The sequence below is a fragment of the Lissotriton helveticus genome, chromosome 9, assembly GCF_964261635.1.
Source record: "Lissotriton helveticus chromosome 9, aLisHel1.1, whole genome shotgun sequence".
NCBI classification, from domain to species: Eukaryota; Metazoa; Chordata; class Amphibia; order Caudata; family Salamandridae; genus Lissotriton; species Lissotriton helveticus.
Window position 1 is genome coordinate 1121116362 of NC_136070.1, and position 14653 is coordinate 1121131014.

General features: G+C 44.2%; 1 protein-coding gene across 14 annotated transcripts in view; it reads right to left on the reverse strand.

Annotated features, from left to right (window-relative positions):
- Positions 1 to 14653, reverse strand: part of CADPS (calcium dependent secretion activator) — a 1592252-nt gene that overhangs the window by 724876 nt on the left and 852723 nt on the right. For all 14 annotated transcript variants that reach the window (XM_078661538.1, XM_078661533.1, XM_078661537.1 and 11 more), the window contains exons 8-9: positions 12975 to 13114; positions 4092 to 4158 (exon numbers count right to left, since the gene is read on the reverse strand). In XM_078661538.1, coding sequence (XP_078517664.1) covers positions 4092 to 4158; positions 12975 to 13114 — 207 coding nt within the window. The remainder of the gene's footprint in view (positions 1 to 4091; positions 4159 to 12974; positions 13115 to 14653) is intronic.

The following is a 14653-nucleotide window of genomic DNA, read 5'->3' on the forward strand; positions in this document are numbered from 1 at the left end:
CGATACACTATGGCAGTCAAGCACATACACTTAAGACAAAGAGTTATCCAGACAAACCTGCCCAAGTTATCAGGCACAAGGACCATATCAATGGCAGAGAGGCATCACACATGCAAACACACACACACACACAAACATGTAATCAGACAGAGGCATACAGGAAATCACACGCAAAGACACTTGCAGACACTAACTCACATAAAATCTACTCACAATATATGCTGTGGTTTGTAATGCAGAGCTCCGCCAAAGCTGCCTTTGATGTGGCATTATAGCTTTGGAGATTGCCAGGCCCAGATTTTGCTGCTTGTGTCTAGACAGTTCAAGAAAGCCAGAGATACCAACACCTCTCTTTGATTCCCAAATAACCACCAATGAGAGACAGGAGGTGGACTTTTCTAAGAATAATCTCAATGATGCAGAGATTCACAAACATCTGCCAAAGCTCTTAAATCCCTCACTAAAGATGGAAGAATGCAGCTGACAGATATCCTACTGCATGTGTAACAGGTCATCTGCCTCAAGCGAATCTGTCGAGCTTTGGCTACTGAGCATAATCCTCTCTGCAACAACATTGGTATTTTATGTTATTTGACCATGAGGATGCAATGGTCCAGTACCTGGGTGACGGGCGAGCTTGCTGGATCAAGAGAGGACCTTGAGGTGTATTGTGAGACTTGTGTGCCTTTGGGCTTTCACACCATGTGGTTGCTATAAACCAGGAGGTCAGTGTACTTCACTGGTTTAAGTAAATGCACATTTGAACTCCTACAACTTTCAGAAACTGTCCAATCCTCTGAAAGGTATTGGTATAATTTACATGAAGGATCATTGATAAGTAGGGGTCATACATTATCCCCAGTGAGGTTACTGTAGGTAAGAGAGATGGCAAGAATTCAGCAATATTCAATTGTTTAAGCAGTTTGGGGATGAAGCTTTTCTGTGTTTCAGAGAAACCAGTATGAATTCAGTTTTTTTATAGATTGAGTGTGAGGGCATTTTCAGTCTCCCAGGATTGAATATTTACAAGTACAGATCAAAGGATAAAGATATCAATAAATGAGGATATTCTAATGTACATTTGGGTGCTGTCAGAACACTGGTGGATTGTGACCACCTTTCTCTCACACACTTCACATTAAACATCCACATATAGTTTGAAAAGTATTGGACCTAAGCCCTAGTGTACCCCTCAGGTAATGAAGGTATTTTCATTATTTTGGATTGGCTGGACAAAAAAGTGAAGAGCAATCTTAGCACGTTGTCCAAAATTGACATTCACGTAAGGAGTGAGGGCATTTGACAGTGATTATGTCAAAGTCTATGATTTGTGTTGGAGAATCAGCATCTTTTTACCTGTTCAAATTCATCACACCTGGAACATCTGGATGCCAACTGTAAACATCAATAAAACTTAGGGCTTCCCTTTAGTAGTTCACCAAAAGGGAAGGGCATGAGCTAAATTGCACCATTAGTGGCATTAATGAATCGTTAAAGATTTTCTTGATTAAAGGATCAATGTAAATTGCAAACAATAGGGGGAGCAAAGGCACCCCTGCCTTGTTCCTCTGAGTATATTTATTGTTGCCGATTGAGTCCCCATCACCGAATCTTGGGCTTTTGGTTGAATATACATACTCTGGATATCATGAATATATTTCTCCCCAAGACCATAATTCTTCAATGTGGCCCATAAAAAAGGCCAGGAGACCCTATCGAAATCTTGTTCCGCATCTAGCAGAATTAAAGCCATAGAGTCTCCTGTAACCTTGGTGTAGTCAAATAACGCAATTGTACGGCGTATATGTTCAATAGTTTCTCGGCCAGGTACGAAGCCATGTTGCTGCGGAGAAACACATTTTTTAATCACCACTGCCAGTCGATTTGCAAGAATCTTTGAATACATTTTGAGATCACTATTGATTAATGTAATTGGTCTATAAGACCCAGTATCAGTCTGTATCTTTCCTTTCTTTAGAAATGTTACAATCCTTGCCCTCCGCCAAGATTCAGGAGGCTTATCACCGTTCTGGACCACTCGGAACATCTCAAGCATGACAGGAGTAAGCTGAGGTCGAAAAATCTTGTAAAATTCTCCAGGTAAAAAATCTGGCCCCACAGCCTTGCCGCTTGGGAGAGAATCGATAGCTAAGAATAGCTCGTCCGAGTTAATCTCAGCATCGAGCATATCCAACTCTTCCAATGATAGTGCGCCTACCCCGATTTCATTAAGGTATCTTTGTATTTCTGACCTGAAACACAAAATCATCTCTAATATCTTCAGCATATAACTTTAGGTAGAATTTATGGAAAGCCAGCACTATTGCCCCTTCCTCAGTAACCAACCCGGCATCTGGGTCCATAAAACTGTCAATACTTAAGACAGCCACTTTTTCTCTAGTCCTTACAGCTAACATCTGTCCGGCTCTTTCATTGTTCTCATAAGATTTATATCGCCAGGCTAGGATTTTACTTGCTGCTTTGGCCTGTGAGTTTTCGGTTATGGCCGACTTGGCAATTATTATCAGTGTTTTTGCTGAATCACCTTCTCCACCACCCGACAAGACCCTGGCAAGATTAATCTCGGCCTCTACCAGTTCTCTATATAGCTCCTGTAGCCTCACTTTTTCCCTTTTCTGACTCTCCCATTCATACCGAGTGGCCTCCCCCCTTATCTCCGCTTTAAGTGTGTCCCACACATTCTGTATATTGGTGCTACCTATATTTTCATTGAAAAATCTGGTTATCCATATAGCCATACATTTAATATAGGCGCTGTCTCTTAGCAAGCCCCGGTTAAAAGTCCATGTGTCTTGTTTTTTTACCCTAGACTGTATATTAACCTCGAGTACTAGCGGATTGTGGGCCGACATTACTCTCGGATATCTAGTTATACTAGATCCATGTATCAGGCATGGAGAAATAAAAAAATAATCCAACCTAGAATGGGTTTTATGTGGTGCTGGAAAAAAAGTAAACCCAGGGTCATTTCTCCTAAAGAAAGCCCACATGTCAATCAAACCATGTAATTCTTGCATTTGCACCAAGGACCTATAGACTTTAGGTTTCCGCCCAGAAAACCCTAAATCTGGGCAATTGGCGAGCTCACACGCTATGTTGATGTTAAAATCACCACACAATATGAGCGGAGCAGGCCAACCGACCAGCTCAAGATTAAGCCAATTATAAAGTTCTGAGTCGTCCAGTACCGGACCATAGATGGAACACAATGTAAATACTTTATTACCATGAATATTGACCTACCTACCATACTCATCAGCAGAAAAGTGGGTTATTTTGACCAACCCCCGACGGGCCAATATCGCTACCCCTTTAGTCTTTGCCTCCAGCTTTGTCCAGGGGATCAACTGAAAACCCTCAAACTCAGGAAGTTTATGGCGACTAACTTCAATGTGCGTCTCTTGAAGACAGATAATATCTGCCCTCAAGAATCGGACATCTTCTCTTACCCTACGCCGTTTTACTGGGTCGTTCAGCCCACAAATATTGATAGATGCTATCCTAATGTTTGCCACCCTGTAAACATAGACATTCCATACAAACATTTTTTTTTAGATGTGACATTTACATTTTTAAAGGCTTTCATCTTGATTTAAATAATCTCAATTGTGCAAATTTTGTACAGGGTGGTGGCTTGAGATTCATACAGTTGCGTTGGAATCAGAAGTCTGCATTTCAACTGAAAACATTTACAAAGGTAAAAGGATGAGTACGTATTGACTTCAGACCGCAAGTCAATGTTATTGTTTAGGGTAATCTGAAAAACAGAAATTCTAAGAATCCTGTGAAAGCAGCAAAACAGTCCCAGCATTTTGTATGGATGATTCATTGAAGTGTCCTTGTGTGTGCCAGGAGATCAATAAAAGACCGAAGACAATTTGCAAACGGAATAATACATAGACCACTAAGGCAAAGGAATCGAATTGACACATGAGAAAAAAATAATCTCTACTTGTATGAAAAGTGGCAGCAACAGAAACCCAGAAGCATTGTAGATCCTACGGACCAACATGCTTAAATATAATTCTCTTTGTGTTTTGAGTTCAACAACAATGTACTGAAATAATTACCTGGACAAGCACAAAGAATCTTTTCTTCCATCTCTTCCAAACGTTTTTCCCAATGGCCCACAAATACCTAGGAAACAATAGAACATGTTTTCAGTCTTTTACTGTTGTTCGACCTGCAGTTTCAACAAGGATCTTCAAATCTATTTATTTTAATATAAATATACGTTCCTTCATGCAGCTTCGTGAAATGGAAACGGCATGAAATCAATTTGCAGAAATTGAGTAATAAAGGCATAGGTGTTTCCATGTATTGCCACATCGATGGGTTTGTCATTCGTAAAGGGATATGGGGCATATCACGATGGGCCTTTCTAGCGCAGGGAAGAGCTCAGCGCTTGTTTTAGGCGCCCGCTGAGAGTAACCTGCATTATTGAACCTGACATTTTCAGATACTGCAGCTCGAAAACAGTGAGCGATGATTGCCTCTTCTTGTTTCAGGCCAGTGCTGTCTGAAAATGAAGCACAAAGTCAGAGAAATATCGGGTTATATTAATTCACTTTACACCCTGCAGGCGCATAAAACAGGCGCTCGGTTCTGTGCAGCACCAGAGTAGACCATCATATACGCTTCAAGTTTTAACTTCTGAAGTCATGGCTGAAAGATGCCTCTGACAATGCCAAATAAAGCACTTTTTTAGTGTTTTGAGGAATGTATGGTAGCCTAAGTACGGAGAGACAATCGTGCAGCAAGTGGCTGTTTTCATCATAAATCATCCCGTCAGGACAAAATGTACTGCATTACAAACTGCAATAAAAATGGTTGATTTATTTTTGAATATGCAAAGTTACCTTTCTCTAGAGGTAAAAAGATGAAGAAACAGTTCATTCTTATTTATTTCATTCTAGGGACGGACTTCTCTGTTGTCAGCATAATCAATGCTCGAGCAAAGATCCCTAAAGCCCCATGTAATGACTTTGCCCCTGTGCCAGTCTCAGCTCTCAAACTCACTAGATATCTGATTAAAAGTTTACTCATCTCTCAAATCAAGCCAGGAACGTACACTAATGTATGCTCCCATACAGCCGCGGGCTGTGGAGGGAGTTACGGTGGGGCAGGGAGGCGGGGAGGGGGAGGGGCAGGGTGGAGAGGGCTAAAAACTGGCACCTGGATAATTACAGGTAAGTAAACAATTTAAATAATAAAACAAATTTCGTATCGCGCACTGCATCGCAAAATGCGATGCAGTGCGCGCTACGAAATTCGTTTTATTAATCAAATTGTTTACTTACCTGTAATTATCCAGGTGCCGTTTTTTAGCCCTCTCCACCCTGCCCCTCCCCCTCCCCGCCTCCCTGCCCCACCGTAACTCCCTCCACGGCCCGCGGCTGCTCCCATAGTAAAATGGGAGGTGTAGTTCATCCCTGCACCCTGTGGCAGGCACCTCAAGGTGCAGGGATCAACAGGGGTGCCCCCTTGGCCTCAAATCGGAGGCCATGCACCAAAGGGGGCCCTGCTAGGAGCCCCCTAATGCTCTTTCTGACATGGTTTCCATGTCAGATAGACAGGCATGGAGACCATGTTGGAAAGCGTGCATCGTAATCTCAAGGGCGGAAAGAGCCATCCTTGAGATTACAGGTCGCATTTCGATTGGTGGACAAGCTCTCCGAGCCCGTTGGAAGCCAGTCGGATTGACCGGCCGGTTTCCTTTCTGACTGCCTCCATCGTACTGAGGAGGTTAGAAAGCTAACCGAATGGCCCATTATGATGCAGCTGTAAAGGCTCCGACCACATGTCGGAGCCTTTACACGCCGCACCGTAATTGCCCCTGAGTGTGAGAAAGTGGATTATCATTTGTGGTGGGTGATCACCCACCTCGAGGAATAATAACACTAACCTATCAGGTGAACCCCAAAGTCACTGAATTAACACCCTCGTAGCTAAAGGCTTAACTAAGGGCACAGTGAAAAGTATTTTTTTGTAGTACCAAAATAGTAATAAGTCAAAACACCAAAGACGAAAACCGCTGAACACAATTACACCAAATTTGTCTGAAAGCTAGATCTTGGTCCACAAAAAATGCTTTTATAAATTTGGTGTAAACCCATTTTTAGGTCTCGCGACCTATCGATGCGCGCATGCGCATCGAGCGGAGCGAGAATTCAAGTGGCGAAAACATCATGGAACCACCAGCTTTTTGCTGGCGTTTTCATGCAGTTCATGTGAACCACGTGTTCAAACATGAATGCGCATCAGCCTCCCTCCATTTGCCGCACAGCACATCAAAGGGCTTCACCCAGCGTGCGCTCTGCGGCTTCTCGGCTTCTCCTCCCCTAATTACGCCGCACACAGCCTTCCTTGCATTTCTCCTCCCCCTCCCCAGCCAGCTTCCCCCAGGCCGTGCTTGTTATTACAGCCCATTTTCTTAAACTGCTTTCTCCTGCAAGCTGTTGCAGGCAGGACACTTCTCCCCCAAGCTTTTATTTTTTTTTCATGCACGGCACACTCAGCTGAAATAATGGCGGCAGCGCCTTCGTTTATTTTATTTGTGGCTCGCTGAAATCAGCCACACGTCTTTATTTTTTCATACGTCTTTACTTTCAGCAGTAACAATGGTGGCTGCGCAGCTTGCCAAACTCTTTGCCGCTCCCTCAAGTGAAGCCTGCTTTATGGATGTCATGATACAACTTTTTAATATGCTCCGTTCCTTCCCATAACCCCTCCCCCATCGTCCGCGCTTCATAGTTCGTGAAGCACAGCCAAGCAGCCCGGCACTGATGAGATGATGGCAGGAGATAGCAATGAGAGGGATTTCAGGTGTAACTTTAATGTCAATTGCAGAAGCTCGTACCACTTTACTTTCAGCAGTAACAATGGTGGCTGCGCAGCTTGCCAAACTCTTTGCCGCTCCCTCAAGTGAAGCCTGCTTTATGGATGTCACGATACAACTTTTTAATATGCTCCGTTCCTTCCCATAACCCCTCCCCCATCGTCCGCGCTTCATAGTTCGTGAAGCACAGCCAAGCAGCCCGGCACTGATGAGATGATGGCAGGAGATAGCAATGAGAGGGATTTCAGGTGTAACTTTAATGTCAATTGCAGAAGCTCGTACCACTTTACTTTCAGCAGTAACAATGGTGGCTGCGCAGCTTGCCAAACTCTTTGCCGCTCCCTCAAGTGAAGCCTGCTTTATGGATGTCACGATACAACTTTTTAATATGCTCCGTTCCTTCCCATAACCCCTCCCCCATCGTCCACGCTTCATAGTTCGTGAAGCACAGCCAAGCAGCCCGGCACTGATGAGATGATGGCAGGAGATAGCAATGAGAGGGATTTCAGGTGTAACTTTAATGTCAATTGCAGAAGCTCGTACCACTTTACTTTCAGCAGTAACAATGGTGGCTGCGCAGCTTGCCAAACTCTTTGCCGCTCCCTCAAGTGAAGCCTGCTTTATGGATGTCACGATACAACTTTTTAATATGCTCCGTTCCTTCCCATAACCCCTCCCCCATCGTCCGCGCTTCATAGTTCGTGAAGCACAGCCAAGCAGCCCGGCACTGATGAGATGATGGCAGGAGATAGCAATGAGAGGGATTTCAGGTGTAACTTTAATGTCAATTGCAGAAGCTCGTACCACTTTACTTTCAGCAGTAACAATGGTGGCTGCGCAGCTTGCCAAACTCTTTGCCGCTCCCTCAAGTGAAGCCTGCTTTATGGATGTCACGATACAACTTTTTAATATGCTCCGTTCCTTCCCATAACCCCTCCCCCATCGTCCGCGCTTCATAGTTCGTGAAGCACAGCCAAGCAGCCCGGCACTGATGAGATGATGGCAGGAGATAGCAATGAGAGGGATTTCAGGTGTAACTTTAATGTCCATTGCAGAAGCTCGTACCAGCCCTGCGTCGATGAATTTTAGTTATTGAATCATGGGAGTGAAAACAATTAAAAAGGTTCACAGAAACTTTCTTTTTTAAACACAACCAAAAATATTTTACCCACATATGCACTGGTGCAGATACTCCATTTTAATTTCGTATTATTCATGTCATATTTATTTTTTCAGTTACTGCACTTCACCCATTTTGATCGCTGATTATATTTTTATTATTACAATATGGACACATGCATTTAATGTTGTTACTGTCATTATGCTAACGCATGGGTGGAAAGGAAATTTAATGCAATCTTTCATTGGTGTGAATAACACGTGTGCAGTATTTTCAGGCACTTATGATGGCGCTGCATGTCACCGAGGGACTGAAACGACTTAAGGTGGATTTTCCTGCTTAAATAACAAGCATTGGCATTGCCAATAGGTCTCGCTTGTGGGACCTTATAAGTATTTAGTTTTGCAGCACAATATCCGATTATGCAACAAGGATATTGTGCTGCAAAACTAAATACTTATAAGGTCCCACAAGCGAGACCTATTGGCAATGCCAATGCTTGTATAGTTTTGGAGACATTAAGGTTCCGAAATGTTGCATGTTTCACACTTTAGAGGATCTGTAGAGCCATCAGATCTCTGGATAAGATATGATTGGATCCCACCAAATCAACAAAGATGTGAAGGCAACCATTTCAGGACTCGGAGACTTGGCAATCTGTTCACAAAACGATTTGAAACAAAATTATAGGGGAGCTGGCTATGGATACCTTGCTTTTCGAGGTTGGTGAGGCGGAACCAGAAGGACCCTTCCCTGGGACCAGAAACCAGAAACTGAATTTGTTTTGGATCGGGTCCAAGGGTATGTGGCAATCTCCAGTTTCACCAAACCAATTTAAAAAAAAAGAAGACGTGCAGTCATGCTCTTTCTAAAATAAGCCCACTGGTCCCATTTGTATGGGAAGGGTGGCATGTGGTCTCCCCACAGAGTGTCTTTGAGGCACCAGGGTCACCAACTTCAGAGCCTGTTTTCATAATCAGGAAAGCGGCGCATGTGGCTCTCCTCTCGAGCCTCTATGAGGCCCCAGAGATAACATCCACCATGGCCATCTTTATCATTTGGAGAGGGGGGCATGCTGTCTGACTCCCCAAGTCTCTACAAGGCACCTAGGACCCCCTCTCCTGGGCTGTTTTCTAGTCGACGGAAGAGGGGAATACGGCCCAATCCCGAGCCATAGTAGGGCCCTGGTCCTCATCCCCCATGGCTAGTGTTTTTACTGAGTGTCTAGCAGCCCCCACCTCTTGAGTTGTAGATTGGCCCCAGTGGCCCCATCCCTCAGCACCCAACCCAAGCAGTGTTCACTGTACCCCATACCACAGGACACTGCTGTTTCCTCATCAGGTAAGTGTGGTCATTTGTTGGTCACAATCTCTTGGGCAGGTAACACAACTTTGCTCTTGCCTGGGCAGGAGCACAGAAAAAAGCTACTTGCGTTCAGGTGGGGGCAAGCATCAGAGCCGGCTCCTGCCAGCACCTACAGTAGGTGCTGGCTGGGGAGCTGACTGGGGTTGTGAGACTTCCCTTGTGGCCCCTAACGATAGATGCTTTGAGGGTACCCCAGATGGGCACCAGGGCACCAAGTGCAAGAATATAGCTGGACCGACCAACACCCACAAAGAGTGATGGCTGGGGAGGCGGCAGGGCTCATGGGGGCCTAGAGGCTTCACCAGTGGCCCACAACTCTAAAATAATGTGTGGGTGTCCCAGGTTCGACAGGATACCAAAAGGAAATACGAAAAATATAATAATAAATGAACTGCAGGAGCTGCTCATTTATTATTCACTGCTCCAGCAAGAAGAGCCCATAATACCCAAGTGCTTTTTGAAATATAATTTTTTCTTGTTGGTGCTATCCCTAGAAGGGCCAGGGCACTACCAAACATTTTTGTAATGTTGTGGGGCACTGCAGAGACAGGGCCGGATTGGGAACTAAAACCAGCCCTGACAAAGTGCGCGGCCGCCCAACCCCCCGACCGCCACCCCCCCCCCGTCCCACGAGCTTTTAGCCAGGGCCTGTTTTCGGCCGATATTGCTGCAAAAACGACCCTGTAACAAAAACGATTCCCTGGGGGCCAAAACTGGTCCGACCCTTGCGGCGCACCGGGGGATTGCCCGGTGCCCGCTACGGCCAGTCCGGCCCTGTGCAGAGAGTACAGAAGTCCCAGAGCAACATTTAAAAAACACAGTAAGTCTCCTTGGCCATTAAATCCATCACCTCAAGAGATCTTACCATATTTTGTTAAAGCACTCTGAGCTGGAGCAGTATGCTCTTCAGATGTTGTGCAACTACTCCTTATGGGTGGGTTCAATGGCTTCACTTTATGGCATGAAATATTTGTTGACATATTTGTGTTTATTTAAAAAATGCTTTATTGAATCCATGTTGTAATAGTCACTTTTATTATACATTGCAATGGGTACATTTATAAAATATACATTTGATTATAGTTATTGGTGATTTTTTTTGTCAAAGCCTATAGGTCTGCTGAAACCTTAATAAAGCCAATAGGCCACGTGCTTTTTATATTTTGGTGTTTTGACCCTTCGACAAAGCCAGTGTGCCTGCATTACTTAAAGTTACACCGGATGACAGGCCCTATGCCCAACCACACATTATGCAAGTCTTCGCCCATGCATGGCTGGACACGTGTGGGGGGTTGGGCTTCAGCCAGCCGTGTCCAGATGGGTTTTTGGCACCTGTGGGGCATTGGGCACATCTGCACCCCACCTAAATAAGAGTTTTATCTCACCATTCTGGGATTTGAGCCAATTCTAACTTGGCCATCGATAAATACGTCTTTAGTTCCCTTCTGATGTTGAGAAGGGTGCAGGCCTTGGTTGCACTAGGATTTGCAATCAAGAGAAAATCCCAGATGATGAGAATTGCCACCACAGTGGGATGATGGGATTTTATTTTTGATGTGAACAGTTATCTTTCTGACCTTGACACACTAGCTTTTTGCTGTCCGTATTTTCCTGTTCTAAGATCAGTAGTTTCTTTGGTTGTTTTATATGGCATTGGGCACAGGGTCTTACTGCAGTCCTGTGCCCAATCCCACATCTCAAACGGCAGAAAGCTGTGCATGGCTGGAGGTTAGGTGCCTGCAGGGAGAGGACGCAGGGCCTTGCTCTGTGCCCAACCCCATGCTGTTCACGGTGATGGGCATCTTACTGTACATTAAAACAACCACAGCAATATACTGGAAAAAAACAAAGGTTAAAGTGTTCTTATAGGAAGAAGGGTAATAATATTGTACTACTCGCTGAAAAAATCATACAACTTTAATGAAAAAATCAAAGGTTAAAGGGACATTATAGTTAAGTGAAAATGTCTGTTAAAATTATACTGTTTTAAAAAAACAAAAGCAATGAAATTCACTGAAGTTATCTAAAGTAACTACAACTCGTGCCCTAAAGCGAGATATGACATCACATCACTTGTGACATGTTTCACATCAACATTTATTTTTTATTTATTTTATGTAGCTTATAAAGCGCACAGCTACCCCCGGAGGGGTGTCCCGGCGCTGGAACCTGAGTCTCAGAGGGGAAAAAGGGAACAGACAGGGGAAATGACAAGAAGATCAGAGTCTAGAAAAGAGCCAGGTTTTGAGTCTGGCCCGGAAGACAGATTCAGAGGAGCAGAATCTAAGATCGACTGGCAGGGAGTTCCATAATTTTGCAGCAATAACGCTGAATCCTCTGCCACCCATTCTGGAAAGTCTGAAGCGGGGAGAGATCAGGAGGCATAGGTCATTGGATCTTAGAGATCTGATGGACCGGGATATTAAGACTCGTTTTTTTAGATAGTTTGGTCCGCGATCATTAATGGCTCGATGAGTCAGAGTGAGGATCTTAAACTGAATTCGGCTAGCCACAGGAAGCCAGTGCAGTTCCCTACGATATGCGGCAACTGACTGATGATAAGAAATATTACCAATCAGCCTAGCTGCCGCATTCTGGACAATCTGAAGCCGGTCAGTCAGGTATTGGGGAGCTCCGGCATAAAGACTATTAGCATAGTCCAGGTGGGACGTGATGAGAGCGTGAGTGACTGTCCGGCGGGAATCCAAAGGGAGATAGGGAAGGATTTTCCGGATCATGCGTAGCTTTAGGAAGCAAGCCGAGGTCACTTTTTGAATCTGGGTCTTACAGGATAGAGAGTCATTGAAATGGAAGCCTAGGTTGCGGGCCGAATGGACGGGAGAGGGAGCGGGATCTAATGCCGTGGGCCACCACCAGGAGGAGGGGATGGAATTTTTCTGGTTAAAAAACAGCACCTCAGTTTTGTCAGCGTTGAGTCTTAGATGGTTTTCAGACATCCAATCACTGATGTTGTTAAGACACCGACGGAAGTTGGAGAACGCGGAGTCAGAGTGGCCCCTAAAGGAGAACACTAGCTGAGTGTCATTGATAACATCACTGCAATACCTGATAGGACATAATTGATCACAGCACTGTACATGGCAAGAGTGTGAGACAGTTAAGATAGGGCAGCAGTTATAGTTACTTGAGATAAACACAAGAGTAACAGGGGTTGGCAGTCAATGGCAAGTTGGGCATAGATCCTGCGGCTACTCTCTACTGCGTACCACCACAGTTGTGCAGTGATAACTTCTCTCTACTGCGTACGACCACAGTTGAGCACAGGGGTAGGTAGTCAAACGCAGAAAATGAAATCTCAAAAGAGCTCCATGTGAAATATGATAAATAATCTAGAATGTAATAACTTGTTACGTGTTAGTAGTATGGTTCTGGTATGTGCAGTTCTGCTTTTGGTTGCAGTTGGTGATAACCATTCACTTATATCATATCAAAACATTACATCACACCATGCATTCATTTTAGTTTGAAATACGTTTCTAATATGAATTGTGTGCCCTCTTAAATGCACTGTGGCATTGGTCTCAGGGACTTTCACTAGCTGGGTCATGATTAGCTAGAGATAGATTATTTATTAGCTATACGAAATTACAATCTAAATTGTCAACTCACCCACAATGCTTCATGTTCTGTGGTTTATCCATTCGGACTGCAAGTTTTATCTTAAGATCGTGATCCGGACAATTTTTGGATACAGTCATTTTGTGCAATTCTGATTGTTTTGGGCTGTTAGGCGTGGGGTGCAATACAACCTGCAGAAAAACAAAAAACATAACAAAAACGTACATTATCACAGCCGTTTCGTGATACCTAAATTGCCTGTTAGGCATTAGACGTAAACACCTTCCTGGAAGTATATTATTTTCTCCTAATAAGCAACTTAAAATGGAAATTCAGTTTCAGAAAACATAGGAAATCAAGACAAATGAGAACGCTGTTTTTCTGTAAGTCTGCAAAGATTATGGAGGAGGTGATATATGGCTCATTGTTTGAAACAGGCTTAAATACATTTATAATAGTATTGAATCTACACATCTGGATACACTGCCAAGAGAAGGTCGGGAAGCTGGAATGAGAGAACTGCAAGTTTTCATTTCAGGGGTGAAATGACTTGCCCGAGCAATTTACATTAAGAAATTGAATCTTTTCTGGTAAAATGATAATGGGCAAGCGGAACGGGTATAGCACACTGAAAACATGCCTGATGGTACAACACATGAATTTTCATTCAATATTTCGTACTAAAAATACAATTCCAGCAGAAAACGCTGATGTGGTTCAGGGTGGTAAATGTAGTGCAGACTGGTAAAAATAGTTCAGAATCCCCACAACGTCTGCATTAGAAGCAAATGTTGATTTAAATCGTAAGTACATTTTGGGTGTGTGTGTATATATATATATATATATATATATATATATATATATCTATATATACATATATATATATATATATATATATTTATATTTATCCAAAGGAAAATCCTCAAACCTCCACACCGCACGGCGTGGCGAAAGAAGGAGACAGACCCCACGGCTTCACGCAAAATGTTTCGTTTATTGATAACCTTTCTGGCATATATATACCCCCAAAATTTACTTATGATTTCTCAGGTGGCGTTTTGAATGCGTTGCAGTCATTTGATGAGCTCGTCCAGGGCTCCCGCGTAGAGGGCATTTCCATAGTCCAATCTGCTACTGACGAGGGCCTGGGTGACTGTTCTTCTTGTATCTGTCGGTATCAATCTGTAGATCTTGCGGAGCATGTGGAGGGTGTTGAAGTAGAAGGAGGAGCCTGCGTTGACTTGCTTGGTCATGGAGAGTGTTGAGTCGAGGATGACTCCCAGGTTGTGTGTGTGGTCGGTGGGTGTTGGGGCTGCCCCTAGTGCCGCGGGCCACCAGGAGTCATCTCAGGCTGAAGGGTTGGAGCCGAGGATGAGGACCTCCGTCTTGTCCGTGTTCAGCTTCAGTCGGCTGATCTTCATCCAGTCGGCGACGGCCTTCATTCCTTTGTGGAGGTTGGATTTGGCGGTGAGGGGATCCTTGGTGAGGGAGAGGATCAGCTGAGTGTCGTCAGCGTAGGAGATTATGTTGAGGTCGTGCTGTCGGGTGACTTGTGCGAGAAAAAGATTCAATTTCTTAATGTAAATTGCTCAGGCAAGTAATTTCACCCCTGAAAAATAAAGGGGAAGAGAGATGCGTGGTCCCCCTCTCTGAGCCTTGTTAAATCCTGGGGACCCAGCCCTTCAGGACTACTGATTTAATTAAAGGAGAGGGGCTGTGCAGCCCTCCAT